Source organism: Solanum pennellii, chromosome 5 (assembly GCF_001406875.1).
Source record: "Solanum pennellii chromosome 5, SPENNV200".
NCBI classification, from domain to species: Eukaryota; Viridiplantae; Streptophyta; class Magnoliopsida; order Solanales; family Solanaceae; genus Solanum; species Solanum pennellii.
The window spans coordinates 5,261,716-5,283,891 of NC_028641.1; the positions used below are offsets into that span (position 1 = coordinate 5,261,716).

Genomic DNA, 22,176 nt, shown 5'->3' on the forward strand with positions numbered 1-22,176 from the left:
AAGAGTGATAAAGTATTTACAGACATTAGCTAATTGCAATTGAATCAAGTGTCGTTGTGTGCTTTAGGGACATCTTCAAATAGTGTTAAGTGTCGCTAATAATATGTCTTTAGCGGCAATTAAGTTATTGTCATTAATTAGCTACCGCTAAAGATCATTTTTGATGTATTGTAAGTGGATTCACATGTAAGTAGGATATATAACAAGTCTCGTTCGCCTCTCTCCCATGTCGGTTGACACTTTTTTATGTATATGGTATTCCAAATACATGCTAGATACATACAAATACATCTATCTAATGCGTGTGTAGTGTGATTTCGTATCTAAGATACATGATTATCTCATTCGCGTCCCTTCCCGTCTCGCTGTTTTGCTATACCAAAGTACCAATCTTTCCCTTTTGCTCTACAAAGATCACATGTTAATAGAAAGCCCATATACTTCTTAGGCTGCAAGCCCAACATCAACCATTTGGATTTTAGACTGGACTTCACAAAATGACCCATTTTGAAAGAGACCTTAAGGCCCATTTTTGAAAAACATTTTTATGTATCACATACTTTTCAACTAGGTGAAATGATATATATTTTCATGTATAAATACTATATATTGACTTTCCTCGGCTTCTTCGTGGTTTACTACTCTATATTTTGACATATTAATTGAAAATTTTGACTATACCACTGACTAATGGTAATAAATTCTCTTGAAGAATGCAAGAATTTCATTTGAAATATATTAGGTAAAATTAAATATTTCTAACATTAAATGATTGATTATGATGAAATCTATTAACTCTTGATAATGACTTTAAACTCTTCTATTTCCATGAATTAGAAATTATTTCCATGAATTAGAAATAAATAATTAGGACCTTAGGCAATTGAATTGAATGATATAAGAAAAAGTCTTTCTTGGGACATTTAATGTTTAATTATTATCTTTAATAATTGACAATTTGGCAAGCACACATGTTGATCACTTATTAATTAAAAAATCACATTTTAGAATGATTTGTAGTTATTATACAAATAAAAGAAAATAGGATATTATTATTCGGCAAATTCTTAAGAATAATTTATGTATTTTATAAAAAGTTTTTCTAGTTAAACGTATCTTTAGCTATCAATATAACGATTCAATAAATTTACCATTGATTTGATATTGCACATATTGAACCGCACACTAACTCTTATCTTTGTTAGATAATTAGTTTATTAGCATGGTCAAATAAATAGTATTACTATTCATTGGCCATTGTTAAAGAAACTACACATTAATAGATATTACATGAATTTGAATAAGTCTGTAATCTTAATATAAATATCAAATATATCGTGATAAACTAGAAAAAGGAAACTTTTAATTTAATAATATGAAAATGCTTAGCTGTGAATACACGAATAAATAGACATAGTACTTACATGTCGACTGTCCAAAGAATATTGTGTGTACACTGCTCCAGAAAATATAAAAATAATTAGTTGCAAGTTTGGAACACTTGCTTAATTAATTTTTTCAAAAGGAGAAAGGGTCTTTAATTCGATATGTATTTTAAAATTTGATTAATTTAATACGTATTTAAAAATCTTATTTTAAAAGTAAAATATTTTATTAAATACGATTTAATATCTAGAGGTCGAATTGAAGTCGCATAAATTAAGAATAAAATATGAAGATGCTTGTTCGCGATAATTTTTTTAGAGAGCATTTGTTCTTTTTTGGTTGAATATAATATGCATATTCCCTAGTTAAGGCATTTAGGCCTGGGCATAATATGGTTCAAACCGAAAAAACCGACCGAACTGAATTATTTTTAATTTCGGTTTTTGTTTTTTGGTTATTTCGGTCGGTTTCGGTTTTGAATTTTAATATTTTGGTATTTCGGTTCGGTTTTCGGTTTTTAGATTTAAAAATTCGGTTAACCGAAAAATCGAAATTTTATATATATACATAATTGTTATTTGTTGTTACCCCATAACCCATTCCTAAATTCTAATCCTCCCAAGCCCAACTACATAAATTCCAATTACTCAGCCCAAGCCCAATTATTCAAATTCTTAAATCCTAACCCAAATACCCATAACCCAATTACCCAATACCCAAGCCCCAAGCCAATTTCTAAATCCCTAAATTAACAAGGAAAAATTACATAAATTAATACATTTTAAAAAATAATTACTGATTTTAGCGATACTTTTTGTTTATTACCATTTATAGCAATACTGTGATAAATCTGTACTATGTATTAAAAGTGGATTATTTATGCAATATATTTGAATTATAATTGTTTTTGAAATATATTGTGTTTGTTTGGTAAAAAATGGTCACATTGTATTATAAGTGTATTAAAATGTGTGATAAATATATTATCCATCATTAAAACTTGTATTATATGTGAATAATAAATTGTTCTTTGTAATATGTATTAAAATTGTATTATAAATGAATTAAAAGCGATCAAGTGAAAAAAATATATTATTGCTATAAATGGTAAATATTTTATTATTATAGCACATTTATGTAAGTTTCCCAATTAACAATGAAGTCTGAAAGTAACACCTTCTTCTTTGAAACTTGAAAGTGAAACCTTCTTCTCTGAAACACCATTCACCAAACACTTCCAGTCCACTGCCACCGACGTTGACCCACCGTCCACCATCGTCAACTCCTCCGTCCGTCCGCTGCCAGTCGCCACTTGCCACGCCGCCAGCAGCCACGTAGGCCAGCCACCGCAGCAGCGAGCAGCACTGCCAGTCGTCGTCGTCGATCGCCGCCCGCCGGCTCTCCACAGGCCCACAGCCAGTCAGCCACCACTCATTCATCTCTCAACTCTCATCTCTCGTTTTCGTCACTCGTAAGTCGTAAGTTTCTTATGCTTTTATAAAACACATCCAAAATAATAATAATAATAATAATAATAATAATAATAATAATAGTAGTAGTAGTAGTAGTAGTAGAAGAAGATAACTAAGTTTGTGAAAATGCTAAAATTTTTACTATTTTTTTATTAAATTTGGTTAAACCGAAATCGAACCGAAATAAATCGAACTGAATTTATAATAACCGAACCAAACCGAATTTATTTTGGTCTTGTTTGGTTTCATATTTGGCCAAACCAAAAACCGAAAAATCGAACCGATATTTACGAACCGAACCGACCGAACCGACCGAACGCCAAGGCCTAATTAGGCATCTTCAAATTTTTAGATGCTTTCACCTTTACTTTTTTTGATGTCAATGTTTTATGAACCAAATACCAATATTAGGTTACAAAGTTTTTTTTTTTAAAATAATAAGTAAGTCATTTTATTTTTAGCATGAGATTTTTAATACGAATTTAAATTTAGTCAACCTCTAATATAAGCATTAAATATCAAGTGAAATTTCCCTCACTCCTACCCTCCTCAATTGTCAATATCCCTCGATTTTTGAAATTTTTTTATATGAAAATTTAAAATATAAAACAAAAACACAAATTATCCGAATAATTTAACATCTATTATTTGTAAATGTAAATGAGTTCCAATTAATGCTTTATTTAACTTTTTATAAATGTATTTTCTTATATTTGCTCTTAATTTTTAATGTGTTAAATTAACACACATCCATTTTTCAATTTTCTCTGTTTTTGCTCATTGCTTCTCCAAGGATCACTCCCCTGCGTTCTTTTTGCACAGAGGTGAGTTAGATTTTGCAGAATCTATCTAAAGTTTCAATTTTTATCCCAAGAATGGTTATTTCTTCTCAAATCTTTGCATTATAAAAGATACCCTTTTGGTATTTCAACTTTGTTTCCTAGATTCGATCTTCAAAAATCCATCTTTATGCTTCCCCATCAATTGTTTATCGACAATTTGTCATATTCTTGCATCTTAAGCATACCCTTTTCGTATTTAGGCTTAATTTTATAGATTTAATGTTCAAAATCTTATTTTGATAGTACCCATCAAGTTTGTTTGCTCTTGAATGTTTTGATTTGTTGTTGTTGTTGTTGCTGTTATTGTGAGCATACCCTTTTTGTGTTGCTAACTTTGTTTTTCATATTTCCATTTTGATTGCTCTGTCAAATTTGTTCTATATAAAAAATTTGTCATAAATTGCAGTTCCAAGCATACCCTTTTCATATTTCTACTTTTTTTCTCTGATTAAATGTTCAAGATCCTATCTTTTTTGAGTCCCTATTCAATTTTATTTTGTTTACTCTAGTATTGGTTGTGAAAGTTGGTCATGATTCTACAACCTTAGAATGTGTGGTTCTACTTTCATTTTCAGACTGAATGTTCAAATTTGTTTTCTCTGTTCACTTTTTGTAGCTTTATAAAATTTGTCATATGCTCGTCGCTTTTATGCTTGTCATAGTCCCTGTCAATTTTGTGTTTCTGTTAACTTTGGTATTGATTTTAGAGACTTCAACCCAAGTGTTTTTGTGCAGATTCCAATTGGTTTATAGGTGATTTCAGTGGGAGCAAGAGGAGGTAAAGGAAGGATGGGTTACATAGGGGCTCATGGAGTGCAAGCCCTTCATAGGTACAAATACAGTGGGGTGGATCACTCCTATGTTGCGAAGTATGTGTTGCAACCCTTTTGGAGTCGCTGCGTCAATTTCTTCCCCCTTTGGATGCCGTAAGTTTTTCTCTGAATTTTCTGTTGATTCCTATTTCCTTGGCAATTTGTGCATGTCTACAAATTATGGGTGTTTAAATTTCTTGTGTTTGTGTAGTGATATATCTTGTATAATGGAATTCATTATTTACTTCTTTACTGATCTCACAGAGTCTTGCTGTCATTTGGCAAATTGGAGTACTAGAGTTTCTTTTATGACCTGTCGGGGGGGGGGGAGGGGGGGAAGAGATCATGGTTATCAAAAGGAAATAAAAAAAACTCTTTGCCACTCATACAGCCTCCTTAATGTCAAAGTTAATGATAATGACAATAATAAAATAAACGAACTATGGAAACTTTGGGAGTATTGGGAAAGCATAGACCATTTCCTTCTGTGACGTTATAATAGGCTTTGATGCAGTTTTGTACATACACACATATATATAACATACACTGAGTGTATACTCATCAGGTACCAGAATAAATAATCTCACATGAATTTGTTACCCGTTTTAACAATTAATTGATAATGGCCTTAGCTCGGTTATCATGCTGTATCTTTTTCTCTGTTTCCGAAGTTAACTGACCGTTGTTTTTTGGTGTGCATGTTCTGTATATGTTTCCCAGACCGAATATGGTACGTCCCACTGTTACCTACAATTTTTGTTGCAATGTTATTTTCTCATTAATGTATTTTCTGCGAGGTCTGATAAATAACTTCCGTTGCAGATTACGCTTACAGGATTTTTGTTCTTGGTCACATCTGCGTTGCTCGGATATGTGAGTTGGACTTTGTATCTCTAGAACACTTATCCTTTGAAGTTTTTGTTAGTAGATGGTTTTTGTTACTTTTTCCTAGTGGAAATGGGATATTTTCTTCAGCCTCTGCATTGGTTTTTCCTGCTTCTTGTTTTGAAGTTTCTCCCTTCAGTTGAATCTACTATATCTTCATGAATGGTGTTTTTCTTTCCTCTCGAACTTTCAGGAGGTTGCTTTTCTGTCAACCTTTAGTACTCTTTCTCTCTTCATACTGGTCCTTCCCCACTACATTTTACCTCACGTCAGCAAGCAAGCTACTGCCTGTAGGAAGGAACTTACTTGCCTCCTCCACCCCTTTCTTTAACTGCATAACATACTCTCTCTCACTAAATATGACGGGGTCCTAAGTGCTCTCAGGAGAATCCACAGGCACATCCATGCAGTGCAACATTTAGTTGTTTGTGCTTTTGCTTTTAAAAAGTTCTTTAATTGCATATTCTAATTCTCTCTTACTGGATATTCTTTTCCCCAGATTTATTCTCCACTGTTGGATTCACCTCCTCCAAGATGGGTTAATTTTGCGCATGGATTGCTTCTCTTCCTTTATCAGGTTTGCCTGTCTTAGCCACCATCCTAATATTCTCAATTTGTTCTTGTAGCATAATGTTTTGATAGTCGATATGTGTTTCACAGTCATGATTATTTTAACCGGGTATGTACTCTTTTATTTCCATGTTTAATTTGTACAATAGAATTGCATTTTAATGTATTTTAAATTGGTGAACATAGAGGATAACGGGTGTCATTAGGTGTACTTTTCAACTTTTTTGACTTTGGATCGGTGGGAAACATATGTTGTTACAAGTAAGTTTTTGAGGGCACGGTCCTATCTTTTAGTTTTCCATTGTTTTTGCCTCGGCATGTGCGTGATCCAATTACCACATCCTGTGTTGGTCTAGAAGCGACACTTTAGATAAACTTGTATCTGAGGATCACCTGTTTCATTACCACTATAGAATGCTCTTTTAGGAGTGTATTTTTCCATTGGTTATTTGTAGTAGCATTTGAGGACAATTTTAATCTTTATGTCATGTGATTTGACTATGTTACATGACTCTGGAATGCACATTTATCCTTTATTGGTATGTTGAAGTATTTGGCATGGGTATAACATTTTTATGTTAATTTTCCTGTTATTTCGAAGAATCATATCCTACCCATGTCAGAGTCATTCGATCTAGTTACAACAAGGTAAATAAGGATCCATGTAAGATAGGAATTTTACCTTTAATCACACACACAAATAACGGAAACATTGGAGTTGAGGCATATGGTTTCTCTGCATAACTGTCATTGTGTGTGGTTAGTCGTTGTTAGAGGTCTCTGAGAGTATTCGACTTTGATGCACTGATGAGAGTATTCACTTTTGATGCACTGATGAGAGTATTCACTTTTGGTATTTTTTGAATGTTTAGACATCAAACCTAGGTAAATATTGAAAATAAAAGAGTCAATGCTCCTGATGTAATGTAACTACTAAGCAGTTCTAGCATCATGGGACCTAAAAATGAGGTATAAGAATTCAACATAGATCTTTGCAGATGAATTCTGATGACCACAAAGGCCTGTTTCATTATGTTTAGTTCTCGTCAGAATATAAGTAATTTTGGTTGCAACTGACGTGAAAATAGAAATCAAGTCTGCACTCTGTGATCTTTTGTTTTGCCAGCCTCCTATGTGCTACTGTCTTAAAAATTCTGAGATCTTGAAAGTCCCAATCCCTAATGCACATGTGTGAAAGAAATCTGATAAGTTTAGGACTTGTAAGTTTGTTCAAGATTGAATTAATTGGTTCAACTTTGAGAAAACATGAACCATATTATATCACTCTGTTCTGCTGTTTAAAAAGTTTATAGGGAAATGATAAAATTGAACTGAGATCTCATTAAATTCTATAAATGGAACAGTAATTACAAGAGGCAAACTTTCAAATGAATAGTAACAGATTTCTAACTGATAGGACATTTCATTTCATTCGACTGGTATTTTACTGGAAACAGGGTTCACATCGTGTTCCTGGCATTTTAAAGTCAAAAAGTTTTGTTATCTAATAGGGGAGTTGTCCTTTGAGTTTGGCTTGAGAATTTTTTTATGAAACAAAGGCAACAAATATAAGATACAAGCTTGTTCTATAGCACGAGTTATAAGTGTTCTTGTTTCAATATCAATCTACTCACTTGTTACTGGATGGTGGCAGAAGATAAAACTAACAGATGTAACTGTTCAGGTTATTATTTAGGCTACCCTTATTTTTGCATATAGTATGGCCTTTGAACTATGCAACATTGAGCTTATCTCGGAGCAACTTACCACTAAGTTTGTCCATAGTGTTGGGGAACTGTTGGATGGACCAAAATATTGTTATCTCTGACTTTAGATCATCTTTGGTGCTGCCTTTAGGTAGTAAAAGCTATTTCATAGAACTGTACCTTTCATAATCCTTCTTTGGAATGGCTTTAGTAATGAAATATATTGTTTTTTTCTTCTGTTGGAGTTCCTTTTTGAATGTTTTGTTTGGTTGGACTCTTAATGGATGTAGACGTTTGATGCTGTTGATGGAAAACAAGCAAGACGAACAAATTCCTCTAGTCCACTAGGAGAGCTTTTTGATCATGGTGATTGTTTCTCTCCTTATTCATTTATATACTTTATGTTGTTCTCTCTCTAAGTTGCGCGTGTGCGAACTGCCGATTCTGTTTAAATTTCTTGCTATGATTCTAATCAGATGTCTTGGCTTTCACAATTTGCAGGGTGTGATGCGCTTGCATGTGCAGTATGTCCTGTTTTCAATTATCCTTTTTCTTTCCCTGGAAAGACTTGTGACTTACAGATTTTGTGTTTAATATGAACAGTTCGAAGCCTTGGCTTTTGGGAGTACTGCGATGTGTGGACGGGATGCTTTCTGGTTCTGGGTTATATCAGCTGTTCCTTTCTACTTCGCTACTTGGGAAAGGTAGGTGTTTATCAGTATATTTAGTTTTTGGATCTATTGGCTTAAAATATTAGAAGGGTGGATTAGTAAGCATGAAATATAAATCAAATACCGTGCATCAGTTGCAATAGCTGTTTGAATAGTAATGAGCTCAACACCTCTACAAGATACATGGATTTAGGAGATAATTGGTTAAACTATGTAGGAGAGAATTGCCCTGGGATTTTGGTGCAATGGCGAAGGTTAACCAAGTCTTGTATTTAAGTGGATAAGGGTAGAGGGAGGGCCCATTTGCTCCCGAGTTTCAAAGCTGGAAACAACTGATTTCTTGGTCAAGGCAAAAAAACTTTATGAGATAGATATCTGGATCAATGTCTCATCCTAGTTTTTATGTGTTTTTTTAGTATCTTGATTTAATCTTGTTTCTGGATGTTGCTCCCTTTTGCAGCTATTTCACCAACACACTAGTTCTTCCGGTAGTAAATGGACCAACAGAGGGTCTCATGCTGATATATCTCAGCCATTTCTTTACAGCTTTAGTGGGTAAGCTTGGTTTCTCTCTCTTCCCACCTCCTTTTGAGATACATTTGAAACTTCCCAATAGGACATCCCTTCTGATGTCCTTCCTCATTCCTGGCTACCCCAGTCTATTGTTTTGTTCACATTCTACCAGTTTTCTCTATTAACAGCTTGACAATTCATGATTTCAGGGTCTGAGTGGTGGGCTCAGCCGTTTGGGAATTCTATGCCTCTCGTGAGTTGGGTTCCTTTTCTGAACGGTGAGGCTTGTATAAAGCGTCCTTTTGTTTTTCAGCTTTTAAGTTTCTCCCCAACCCTCTCTGTGTCTCTCTCTGTCTGTCTCTCTCTCTCTCTGTATTATGAAGTGCTGATTATTGATCGGAGGTACTTTATCTGATATGATATTTGTGTAGTTATATAGTTTATATTATGCTTTGTGAACTCTGTGCTTCTATACCTGCTTTCAGATGATTGTTGCTTCCATGAGCCTATCCATACATATTATTTATGGATATTGACTGTTTCCTATCTGTTCCCAAGTTGATTTTAGTGTTTCTTATTATTCTTACTCCTATTATCCTGACTTCAGAAATTCCGACCAATAAAGCCGTGTTGTTCCTGATGGTAGTTTTTGCTGTTATTCCAACAGTCTATTGCAAGTGAGTAATTTTTCATACTTCGATGAATCTCTTCCTTTTTCTTCCATATTTCTTTCTGATAATGGACTTGAAATAGACATGTTTTATTTATCAGATCATGGTAAATGGCTTATTAGCAATAGGCAACATTCATCATTTTTACAGTTCTTGGCAATGTCCATCAATAGCATTGTAGTATTGCATCTCTTTGAATTGTTAAACTTTATTTTGCGCCGTTTCACCTTTCTGGTGAAAGCATAGGCTACTTCTTCCATATTCATCATCTAAAGATTCTGGATCCAGCTATTATAGTGCTTTAGTTTGCTGTAACATTTAAGACTAGTTGAACAGTATTAACCTCAATTCTTTTGGCAGTATTAACAATGTTCATAAGGTTGTTAAGGCAACAAAAGGAAGTATGCCGCGGGCGCTGGCCATGGTAAGTGCGTTTCTTAGATTATAATATGTGATTTGTGATTATAGTCGGTTGTTGAATAATTTCACTTCTCTTGTTGACAGCTTTACCCATTTGTTGTTCTATTGGGAGGAGTGCTTCTGTGGTATTTTTCACTTTCAGAACACTAATTATTTTTGAGACCATATCATGGTATTTAGGATTGGTTGTTATGCAGGGACTACTTATCTCCATCTAATTTAATGAAGAACTACCCTCATCTTGTGGTAGTGGGAACTGGGCTTGCATTTGGATTTCTTGTGGTAATTGCTCTCCTTCTTGCCTTCAGTTTTATGCATTTTTACATTTTCTTGCTGTGCAACCTATTCTAAAATAAGATATCCAGAAAGCTGATAATTTCTGTTTACTGACATTTTCTGCTCTCTTAGTTATGTCATCTCAATTATTGAGTATGGGTTGTTTCCTGAAGATATATGCACAAATGAGTAGTTGCAGATCTTTAGGGCCTTCTCGAATCACATCTATTGCTCTACTTGAACCGATGCCATGCTCAAAATCTATTTGAAGTTCTTAAATTGTTTCTAAGTAAGGTTTTGTCTGCAGGGAAGGTTGATTTTGGCTCACCTGTGTGATGAACCCAAGGGTCTGAAAACAAATATGTGCATGGTACGCTGCTTTTTGTGATGTGCTAAATTAAGTTTATAACGTCGTTAGATTAGCCAACTGTCTAGAAGTCATCTGGTTTAAACTAATCCATCTTTTCTTTAAGTTGATATCTGACTTACAATTTCAGCCATGGAGTCTGACATCTATATCCTTGATTAATAACTCCTATTCTTACTTTATCAAAGAGAAGATGTATTTTGCTGCGCAAAAAAACAGATATTTTGGCCTCCATCACACACATTCTTGTGGCTCTTTCTAGTAATGAACTTCTTTACTCCATTGGAAGTTATTCCGATAGGCTCTTTAAGGAGAAAAAGGAATAGAATAAGAAACCATTTTTGGGTTGAACTGGATTGTTTGAGGCTTAATAACTTGCACTTTTTTGCATTTTCGATTGTACTTGCATTTGGATTTGGCAATTGGGTCTACCTAGTCCCATTTGCTGTGTAGGTGCAATTCTCATTGAAGTCTTGCATTCTGTTATGTCAGGTTCTAAAACATTGATAGGTTAAATCACCGCTTTTTGGTCTTTGAAATACCTAAGCTGCTCTCACTCTCTCTCTCACCTGTAAAACAAAATGAAACCAGAAAAAAATCAGACCTTGTGAGCTTGCAGTCATTCACCTTCCACACACAACTCTCAACCCCTAACAACATGCCTCCAATCACCTTAATCTCAGCTTCGGAAATCTTTCATCCCAATTTGTAGAAATGATTAGGAGCAGCAGTTATATTAGCCGAATAGTTGGGGACAGAGATGATGTGAGGTCCTTGGGGAGGGATTTATAGGGAATGTTGAGGGTGTTCTGCAGGGCTGTTATGCAGTTAAAGTCTATTAGTGGAACTAACCAATTGAATTTGGTGGTCACCTGGAATCTTGCTGGCTTACATAAAATCTAATTAACTCCATCAGTGAGATAGTTAAACGTGCTCTTTTGAGAAACAGTGAAGTTTCAATGTGTTGTGTCAGGTAATATAGAGGGTAACATTTCAGCTCCCTCAGAACATTCTGACAAAAACGTGTAAAACCATCTCTGTTTGTTAATTGACCCACTCAAGTGTATGAGTTGGAGAACTGTATCCTCAGAGTTGGTCTCGACAGAGAATCCGTGCTGTTTCATTGAAGCTGATGATGTCTCCATTGAATATTGAATGAGATAGTATGGTAGATAACAGTTTTTTGAAAGAAGAAGACAAGTAAATAGATGATGTTTCAAGTATTGTGGTTTCAGTGCTTTTGAAATATAACTTTATGTTTGCAGTCTCTGCTTTGTCTACCTTTTGCCGTTGCAAATGCGCTCACTGCCAGACTTAATGATGGGTAAGTTGAAACCAGTCTCATTCATTCAAGGAATTTAAGTCGTACCAGCTTATGGAGAGTATGCTTTTTCACTTATCACTAATATTCTTTTTTCGAAATTCTTGTATTTCTGTAAGCTCATGAGAATCTCTTCCTTGCAGAGTTCCTATGGTTGATGAGTTCTGGGTTCTTCTCGCTTACACTGCATACTCAGGTATTACATCTGCTTTAGCGATTCAGATGGATATGATATGCTGTTTTGTTGAGCTATATTTGAAAAAAATTAAGTTTTGCTGAATCTGCAAACATTTCTTTTCTGGCAATCAAGGTAGAGAAGAATAAATTGATAGATCAGCCAATCGTGAAAGCTGATGATTTAATACCATCTGCTCTATATTCTACTTTTGATCAAGAGATCTCCGATCAAGTGTCTTTATCTTGTCGTTTTTGTAACTCCTATGAATTATTGGCTGATTATTATTATCTCTTCCCATCTTGTTCAGTATCACTCTATCTGCATTTTGCCACTTCTGTTATACATGAAATCACATCAGCGCTCGGGATATACTGTTTCAGGTGAGAACTATTGTGCTCGACTCTTATTGTACCCCGTGTCCAACTATATATTATTTGATTTCAGTACAATATCTAGAGTAGAGTGCCCATTCTACTCAATAAAAATCAATCAACCTGATCTTTGTTACAAGGATCCAAGAACCATTTTCAGTATCCAGTTTCCTTTATTAACATTTCCAGTGCTAATGTTTTTCACTTTTAAATGACAGGATAACAAGAAAAGAAGCTTGAGCCGTTTTACGCTCAAAATTTTGGTACACCTTATAACATTTTTCTCGTTCTTGATGAACTCGAGGTTATATTTTCCTTCGGTTAGTGTATGATACAGTTGTGATCTTCTTGTTTCTAGCTTTCAACCTCGAACTACCTGGGATTGAAGTTTGACTTTCCTTGCCTAGTCGATTCCTGAACCTGGCTTTTGAAGGATGTTTGGGGTTCAACGAGTGCCTCTTTGACTTTTCACAGTTTGAGAGCTTTGTTTGAACTCGACTTCAAATTCATGTTTAGTTCAAGTAGCTAAGATGAACTTCTTTTTTGAATTTTCCCTTTCGATTTTTGTTGACTAAGATGTTTCTCTAGGATTTTTCGATTAGTTGACCTCCTAAAGGTGTTATGCTTTTGACAATATTTATGTTTGTTGTTTGCAGAATTGTTTGTTATTGTATTTGAATTCATTTAGATTTGTTGATACTTGAAAGGAGTATATATTTCTCTTCTCTTCCCCTCTCTATTTCTTTGATTAGTTCTTTATACTGAAACGTAATATCATAATCCACGAGGGAAGTTTCTGGAAAACGTAATATCATAGACCACAGAGGGAAGTTTCTGAAATAATATATGTTTTTTTTAGATAAATTGATAGCATTATACACAAAAATATTACATCTCCAACCAGGTGGAGTTTTCAGTGCACTAGATACTGGCCAAATATGCATTTCAAATACATGTACAAGTAAACTGGACTTTTGTTGTTGACTTTGTATTGCTTTGAACAATAGATAGATGAAGTTGATGTCGATTCAAATCGACAGTCTTGAATAAATGCTGATCAAAATAACCTTGTGTTAACCATCGCGGTGGTGTAGTATCTGAGCAAAGTTCCATTCCAATCGCGTCTTTCTTTAGCCTGTTTAAATTGCTATGGCTAACCACCTTGGCAGTCTCAAATTAGCTTTCATGCCAAATTTAGTAAGAAAAATGGCATAGAGAAGATGCAGCAAGGACACGAAAAATGCACAGTTTATCAAAAGCTGCAAGTTGTAAAACGAAAGGGAAACATGAGCTTTCTACTGTTCTTGCCAGATTGAATAGATAAGAAGAAATCACACGTACCAGAGTCCCGAATAAGGTGTAAATAAAGTTCATAGATGGAACTATCGGACTGCCTAAGGATGTGAGGATGTACGAGAGAGAAGCATGAATGTTTATCGTGATCTACAGGCGAAGAATCAACACACGAGTAATCAATTCATTTGTAAAGAATAACTGAGCAATTGATCATTGAAGCTATCTATTACCAGAGCAAGGATGTTTTCTCCTATTAAAAATGAGGATAATATAACATATCCGAGAGCACCAACAGCCCGAGCCTGCAAATCAAAATGTATGTTTCTCGTTGATATTGTCTGTTGATTCTCATTACAACACACTCAAAGGTAAAACAGTGGAGGGAGAGAACATACAAGAGCACACAAGAAGATCGAGGCACCCCAACTTGTTCTCAACCTGGCGACAAATATAAGGGCGAGCAATCATTAAAACATCAGACAGTAGCAACAACATTTCATTGAAGGATGAACGATATATGGTCCAGCGGATAACTTTGTATATACTGAACTCCAGCACATCTCAAGTTGAAGTCATTACACTAATAATGTTTCTGGGATCAGTGAATACGTATTGCGGAACACTGCAGATTAATGTTTGTCCTTTTTTGGGGAAGGTGTTCCACTGAGGGGTTACGACAAGGCATATAACCGTTGCAAGATTTCCAGTCAAAACGGATTCCATTGCAAAAACTTGACAAATAAGCATTCAGATATGGAGAGACATAACAAACTAACAACATACCTCCATAACGAACCCATTGTGAAGCCAAGTAAACCATGCATTAGCTGATTCAGGAGAGAAGTGTAGCTAATTTAGTAAGAAACATCACAGAAACATGAACAGTGGTGGAAATACGAATAATACTTTTGTGAACATCGCACAAGAACAGCCAACAAGGATAACAAGTAACAAAATAAAGCAATGATAAAATTTGATATTCACTAGCCTATGTATACATCTTTTGTGGTTTATAAGACATCACTCACCATATAATTTAATGCTTTCACTGGACCAGACAAGACAAACAAGAGTACAACAGTTGCCACCTAATGAGATGGGATAAATGTCGTTAGAGAATGTAGATGATGAGCAAGTGGGAATAAGTGAATGTCCAATCTAAGAGGTGTGCGAAGAAGACAAACCATGGTTTTCCTGCCAGCTGCGACACCCCATCTCATCGAGGATACAACAATTGGCAATGCGAAGAAACAGCCGAAGTAATTCTGTGCTACATGCAAAGCCAAATTTCCTTTTAGGAGATCAAAACCACCAGCAAGAAATGACCAATAATACAAACTAGAAACTGGAAACAAACTAAACTATTATGCAACAGGTCTGAGTTAATCACTTAACATCAAACAAAGTCATCGACTAAAGGTGGACTGCCAACAAAAATACAGAATGCTCAACCTAAAAAACCCTAAATTGGCTGGTTCTTTTGCTACAATACCACAAATTCACTGCAACCACCAACAGAGCCAAGTATCAATAGTTAAAGAAATAGAAGCTCAACTAATCAAGTCACATAAGCTTGGATGTTGGCAGCATACAGGAGTGGACCTAACTTCTAAGTTACAAGGTTCACGTGAACCAAGTAGCTTTTTCCTAAATCCCTTATATGTATTAAGAATTCTACTAAATATCTGTAACTCTCCAACTGCGAACCCGATTATTATCACATATATAGAGGGAGATTTCCATAAGAAATCATAAACTTCAAATTCTGGATCCGTCTCTGGCAGACATACCTATGCCCCTATTGATATCAAAGCTACCCTTTTTTCCTATCAAAACAATTTTTGACCATAATTAAATCCACATTTCTTTAATCAAACAGTTCTTCACCTTGATTAGTTCCATTCTCACTAGTAACATACATCAATGTATTATTCAAGTACTACATATGATGGACTTCCCTTACTGCACCAAATTCAATAGTAATTCATAAACTACATCAAACTAACAACAACAAAAAACCCACAAATTTCAAAATTCCAAGAACCATAAGTACCTCAATAGCAAGAGAATTGCTCAATAGATAAGCCAATCCTGAAACAGCAGCAAACATAGCACCTTCTACTAGTCTCAAAGTCCTCTTATAAACAACCCCATCTGGAGCTAAGTACTCATACTCCTCTGAATTTTCCTCTTCTTTATCACTCCAAATTTGGGTTTTTACAGTTGAACCTTTCACATTTCTTGGCTTAAAGCTGTCAAGAGAACAATTAAGAACTAAAGGCAGAATTTTTGGTTTGTGGGTAGGCAAAAAAATGAAATGGGGTGCTAAAAAAGATGAAAGGGGTGATAAATTCCCAGAAATTGAAGAGAATTTGCTATTGTAATGAAGTTTGAGGACATTCATGGTGGAAAAAAAAATGGATTCTTGTTTGTTTGTGTTCTTGATTAAAAGGTTACTCTTTTAGATAGGGGTGTTATATGGGCCTTGGGATTTTTGGTTGGCCCATTAATTTGATTTGATTAGCCCATTGTCTAAATAACCCAACAAATTAGGATTTAGGACTCAAAAAGGCCCAATATGTATACAAATAGTCGATTTTGGGATCACCATTTAAGTCATAGCGGTAATGTATATAAATTTGTAAGTTTAGTTATTGACTCAACTTTAGGCATACGCGATCAAAGTTGTAAAAGTTTACCTTTTTCTTTTTTTATTACTATGTTCCGACTAATTCCACGGAATATCTGCAAAACTTTCACGAGCAATAGGTACCAGATAACTCTGTCCTAGAGCATGGAGCCAGGATTTTCAATAAGAGGGTTCAAAATTCGTAGAAATAGACATAAGGAGTAGCAAAAGAGAGTTCGACATCTACTATATATATACATATTAAATATTATTTTAACCATGTATAAATAGTATAATTTTCCGTCGAGGGGGTTCGAATGAACCTCTTCTACCAAGGTGGCTCTGCCCCTGACAATAGGTACCAGGTAACTCTATCCACCCAGGGCAGGAAAGATGAGAAAAATTACCTAGTGTTTTTCTTTTTATCTCCATTGAGTTTCGATCCTAAGACATCAGGATTTTCAACCACTTTACGTCTGAATATTGATAGTAAACTTTCGACATTTTTACCTGAAGTTTGGCTTGCATATACATATCTGAATTTTTTTTTTCTAAATTATCTCGTTATTAAGCAGAACTGTAACTCCGCCCCCACTTGAGAGGCAAATTCTTGAAGTTTCTATGGACAAATACTGTTCATTGATTTTATGGTAGTCTTATAAGATTATTACATAATTTGGTGATAGGAGACGAATGGTGAGACAAGTAGGTGTTGTGGACCTAATAAAATTTGTGTATATTTTGTACGATAGACGTGTTACAGTGATAATATAATTAAAGTGCAAGCTGTCATAAGTGTTATTAATCATCATCAAATGACTTAAATGTACCTTTTGTTAATTATTGTAAAGTTTAACATCGAGTCTTGTGATAAAAAATACTACTTCACTTAACTTTAAATTCAATCTTTAAATGAAAAAACCACTAACATAAACATATTATGAATTTTAATATACATAGTACTTAATTATTATATCCACCATACCAACAAGTGGATGCCAACTTATTTCATAAAATAACCTTAATTGACATATCATGCGTATTTAATATAGCAAAAAACAATTTTTGATGATAATAAATAATGTTAAAGTTTTTTATCAATATTAGTTATTTGTTATTGGGTCTAATTATATCAGTATAAATTTTAGAGACACTTATAAAAAGTGTTAATTATATTTAAAAGAACATATTTAACAATAATTAAACTATTATTAGTAATTATTTGCTGCTAAAGATCATTTTTACTGTAGTGGTAATATTCAAAATTTATGAACACCTATGTTGTATCGTGGAATCAATCATGAATAATGTTTGTGTCAAGGTAGGTTGAATCTTGCGTGAACGTAAAATGATTCATGCGCCAAGTTATCTTTTTCTTTTTCTTTTAGATATACAATACTAACACTATTTATCTTTTGGTTTCTTACTGATCTCGATATACTCATTTTGATGTCTCAACTAATTCATATTCGTATCAGGTAAGAAGTCACTAAAAAAGGAAGTACTTCCTATTTAAATTTTTTATATTTTCAAAACTCGAACACGCAACCTAGTTAAATATACATCATATCAGTATCACGTAAAGCTTTTTTTTTTTTTAATAAAACCAACATTGGAAAATAATATTTGGAAAGGGACACAACATATATAAAATTAATTGTTGTGTTTTGTTATTTGTCATAACAATGATGCCCTTGAAATTGGGCGTGCAATAAGCCTGCATTGCTTGCTATAATAAGCAAATACCAAACATGCTATAGTTTAGGCGCTGACCTATAAATAAATTTGAACTTATGATATAATTTATTCATTTTATTTTACTTGATTTTTATATTAAAAATAGATCACATTTTAATCTATTTGTTTATTTTTGCAAATCAAAACTTTTTTTTATCACTTTGTCGATACTTTTTACTAATGTGTCAAGTCAATATGAATCACGTAATATAAGAATGAAACCCTCAAGCGTGTGTTTATGCCATTTCTAAAAAGAGACTTCTTGCTTCTATTCAAAGATACTACACACGTGTGTGTATTTGCAAGGCCAAAAGGCAAAAAAATGAGCACCTATATGTGGTGGAGACTTATCGAGAAGCAGATTTAAAATTTAAATTTATAAATTATTAAAATAATTTCAAATTAACGTATAATAATAATTGAGATCATCTTTTTAATACATATACAAAATTTACTACATTTATGTAAACATGTTGATCATGATACTTTAGACTCGACCCTAATTATAAAAAAAAATCTATAGACGAGGCATAGCAAGTGAACTCGATTAACTTTTAACTTTTAACGTTTTTAAACATAACGCAATTGTAGATAATTAATGATTATTAAGTTGAATAAAATTTGAGAAAATGTAATCAAAGTTAATTTAAAAAATATTTAGTAATAAATAAATGCACAAAATAATTTTCTAATTCACCAAATTCATAGGTATAAAATAACATATGTGATTTCTACTCAAATTTTAAAAAAGAAGCAAAAATAAAATGTACTTATAATGCACAAGTCAACTTAGGTGCACCTAAATTGACCTAACGAATAATTTTAAAGATAAAATATCATGTATTGTCATATATTTGCTTATATATCAAGAATTAAGACTCTTTTTCCTCTTATTATAAGTTCACTTGTGTACTTTTTATCGGTCGATAGAGAATTAAGTTATGTAGAAATTAAATAAGGATAATTATTTTATTTTTAATATAAAATAATATATTAATTTGGGGTTATAAGATAGTAATCAAAACAGTACCGTATTTAATGTGCTACATCTTATATGTATTAATTTAATTTATTCCTAACCAGCAATCAATTGAGTGCTTTTTTATTTTTCTTTTTTTCTTCTAGCCTATGAATTATAAATTGAATTTATATAAACTTTGAACTTTAATTTCTTGAGTTGAAATGCCTTTCAAATCAATGCATGAATCTTTCTACAATTTGATCAAGTTTTCTCTGACTACAAGCATAGTAAAGTGAAAACACAATGGAAAGAAAGAAACATCACCAAAGATTATTATGATATTTTAAATCATATAACGTTTCAGATTTAAATTCTAAATATGAAATATTCTTAATAAAAAATATTTCTTCATTAGTAAGCCTTATATATTGTAAATTCAAATTAATTCGATCTTAATATAAATATGAAATATCGTAGAAAAATAGAAGAAGACAACGGAAAGAAGAGACAACAACAAAGATTGAGATAGAATAAATAAATTAGAAATTTTGAATTCAAACTTTATGTATTAGTAAAAATCACCATGAAGAGTGTTTCTTCCTTAGCAAGCGTTACATAATATAAATTCAGATTAATCATCCCTTAAAAATAAATATAAAAAATTGCGAGAAACAAAAGCAAGTCAATGGAAATTAGAAGAGGTACCACCGAGGTAATGGAAGAGCCAGAAATTTGACGAAACGTGCATAAACTTTCTTTTCACTTGTTTAAGAGTGTGCAAAATTACATACACACTTGTATTAACTAACATTTAACCTTTGTACCCCATATAATTTTCTAGCGAAGGATATGCACCGAACCACTTTTCGTCTAAGATAACTCTGACGCCTTTGCACTGAATATTGAGATGAGATGAATAAGATTCCTTCTTTCTAATCATATCCCGTTCAAATTCTAGATATGTTATATAAATTCATATTAATTGAGCTTTAATATAAATATCGAACATCGTGAAAAAAATAAAAGAGAAAGACAACTTTGAAGTAAAATGAGTAAATCCACTACAACACGACACATACATATATCTAAAATGACTACACATTCCAATTTCATTTTTTCATGTTGAGATAGTGGCGTATAAATATATACTCAAATCAATATCCCTTTGATTGTGTGTCACCAAATTTTGTAACATTTAAATCTGATGAATCTAAATAGATTGAAAAAAGTTAGATGAACGTTACATTAAACACTTAAATTAGTTAAGTCCAAGAAGAAAATGCTAAAATTGTACTATATATAAAACTAAAACATCATATGGATAAAAACATCCATATATATATATATATATATATATATATATATATATATATATTATTTCTTTGGTTTTTCATTCGGTGTTTGGAATTTGTGTTGGTGTTTCGATTAAATTTCGATTACACCTTGTAGGACTTCATTCGGGGTGATTCTCGTAACACAACTTTCTTTTATATTCAGGACTCAAATCTGAAACTTATAATTAAGAATAAAACAATTATTTCACTATGCTGCCACGTATATCTATAAGGTGGACTATTATTTGATGATAAAAAGACAAACAAATAAAGTCTAAAAACAATATTTTTTATAATCTCAATAGATAAATAATTACGATGAGTAAGTTAGTCGAATTGATGTTAACAAGTCAAATGAAATCAATCATGAAGCTTCGTATGGTAATTATTAGAAGCACATTTTAGTTTTAATTTGGAATATCAAATAATTTTAAATCATACTAAATTATTTCATATTTGTAATTCACTTAATTTTTATTTTCTCACATCGTTAAAACGTTGTTTACATAAAATTACTAAACTTTTTTTTTTCAAAATCGAAAACCACTTAACTTTATCTAACTATCACAAAGATCATTACACTTTACTAAAGTATTATATAAAATGGCTCTAGTTAAGATGCTCACTAATTATCGAGATTTTTCTATTTAATATTAATCACAATCTTTAATTTTCGTAATATAAATTTAAAAACTTTCGATTAATAGCGAAAGAATCTCAATTATCCTAAACAGCAATTTTCATGTTACAAGTAGCTAGGGGGGTCCAAATTCTAATACAAAAATAAACATGTCAAAGGGGACACGTGTATAAGGTGAACATATTTATTTCTTTAATAAATTATAATGAAACATTATTGTAAAAAAATAAAATTCAAAATGGTGGGGACAAAATTAAAAAATAGTTATGCCTCTCGATTTGTTACTTTCAACTTCCATTCCCACTTGCCCCCCTCTAATAAAACTCCACATATCATATGCTTAAAAAAAAAAAAAATTAAAATATATAAATTTAAAAATTCTGAATTAATAAAAATATAAGAAAACAAAAGGATAATTATTTGATAAAATCATGTAGATTTGCGTACTACTTTTTCTTTTCAAGTTTCTTTATGGCATTTTGCATTTATTTTTATTCTCTCTGATTGATAATAACATGAAAAATCCAACTAATTATTTTTTTCTAATTTAATACATTCTCATTTTTATTATGGAGTTTTGCATTTATATCTTCGGAAAAAAATAATTGAAAAGTTGACTAGGATAGATACTCACATGAAAAATCCCATTCATATTTAATATTTTTTCCAAATAAATACTCTCTCTATTTTAATTTTTTCCATTTTTCAATATTCAAATGGTGTGAATCTAATTTGTATTCCAATTCATGTACTTCACAAATTAGAATAAACACGAAAACTTAAAATGTTGAGTTAGGACAAAATTTATGTATTCATGCTTTAATAAGAAAAATGATATGTCGATTCTCATCTGATTGCGGATATTAATTTCTTATTCATATAAGCGCGGTTGACAGACAACACAATAAGAGGTGTTTAAGATGTTTGAATAAAACCTCGTGAAGCATAAAAGTTAGAGATAACAAATCAGACCAAATACAAAGTGTCTTAAGTAATCGTCCGCTACGAAGTAAATATTTTCACGCATGTTCAAATTAGTCAAACTATAATATAGATACGTAAAATTTTTTGATAAAGAAAAAAAAAATTATCTCGTACCCCCACCCCCACCCTACCCC

General features: G+C 32.7%; 2 protein-coding genes across 6 annotated transcripts; one reads left to right on the top strand and one right to left on the bottom strand.

The window, feature by feature from the left end:
- The first annotated feature begins 2,582 nt into the window (after positions 1-2,582).
- Positions 2,583-13,194, top strand: LOC107019799 (choline/ethanolaminephosphotransferase 1). Of its 5 annotated transcripts, none has more exons than XM_027917030.1 (21): positions 2,583-2,864; positions 3,652-3,682; positions 4,436-4,626; positions 5,233-5,242; positions 5,335-5,385; positions 5,897-5,974; positions 7,964-8,039; positions 8,175-8,197; positions 8,277-8,377; positions 8,805-8,899; positions 9,067-9,135; positions 9,465-9,534; positions 9,889-9,952; positions 10,033-10,073; positions 10,146-10,230; positions 10,532-10,594; positions 11,857-11,915; positions 12,056-12,108; positions 12,398-12,470; positions 12,680-12,724; positions 12,820-13,194. In XM_027917030.1, the coding sequence occupies exons 3-20, from the start codon at positions 4,490-4,492 to the stop codon at positions 12,699-12,701; spliced, it is 1,170 nt and encodes a 389-aa protein (XP_027772831.1). In that variant the 5' UTR covers positions 2,583-2,864; positions 3,652-3,682; positions 4,436-4,489; the 3' UTR covers positions 12,702-12,724; positions 12,820-13,194. The 5 variants fall into 5 exon arrangements, with proteins under 5 accessions (XP_027772831.1, XP_027772832.1, XP_027772833.1 ...); XM_027917031.1 differs by having other exon boundaries at positions 2,583-2,857; XM_027917032.1 differs by lacking the exon at positions 3,652-3,682.
- A 98-nt stretch (positions 13,195-13,292) lies between these two features.
- Positions 13,293-16,208, bottom strand: LOC107019802. The gene is made up of 8 exons (XM_015220174.2): positions 15,811-16,208; positions 14,942-15,022; positions 14,786-14,845; positions 14,541-14,584; positions 14,153-14,195; positions 13,988-14,059; positions 13,803-13,904; positions 13,293-13,720 (listed from the first exon to the last, which is right to left on the bottom strand). The coding sequence occupies exons 1-8, from the start codon at positions 16,159-16,161 to the stop codon at positions 13,601-13,603; spliced, it is 873 nt and encodes a 290-aa protein (XP_015075660.1). The 5' UTR covers positions 16,162-16,208; the 3' UTR covers positions 13,293-13,600.
- Positions 16,209-22,176: the final 5,968 nt, after the last annotated feature.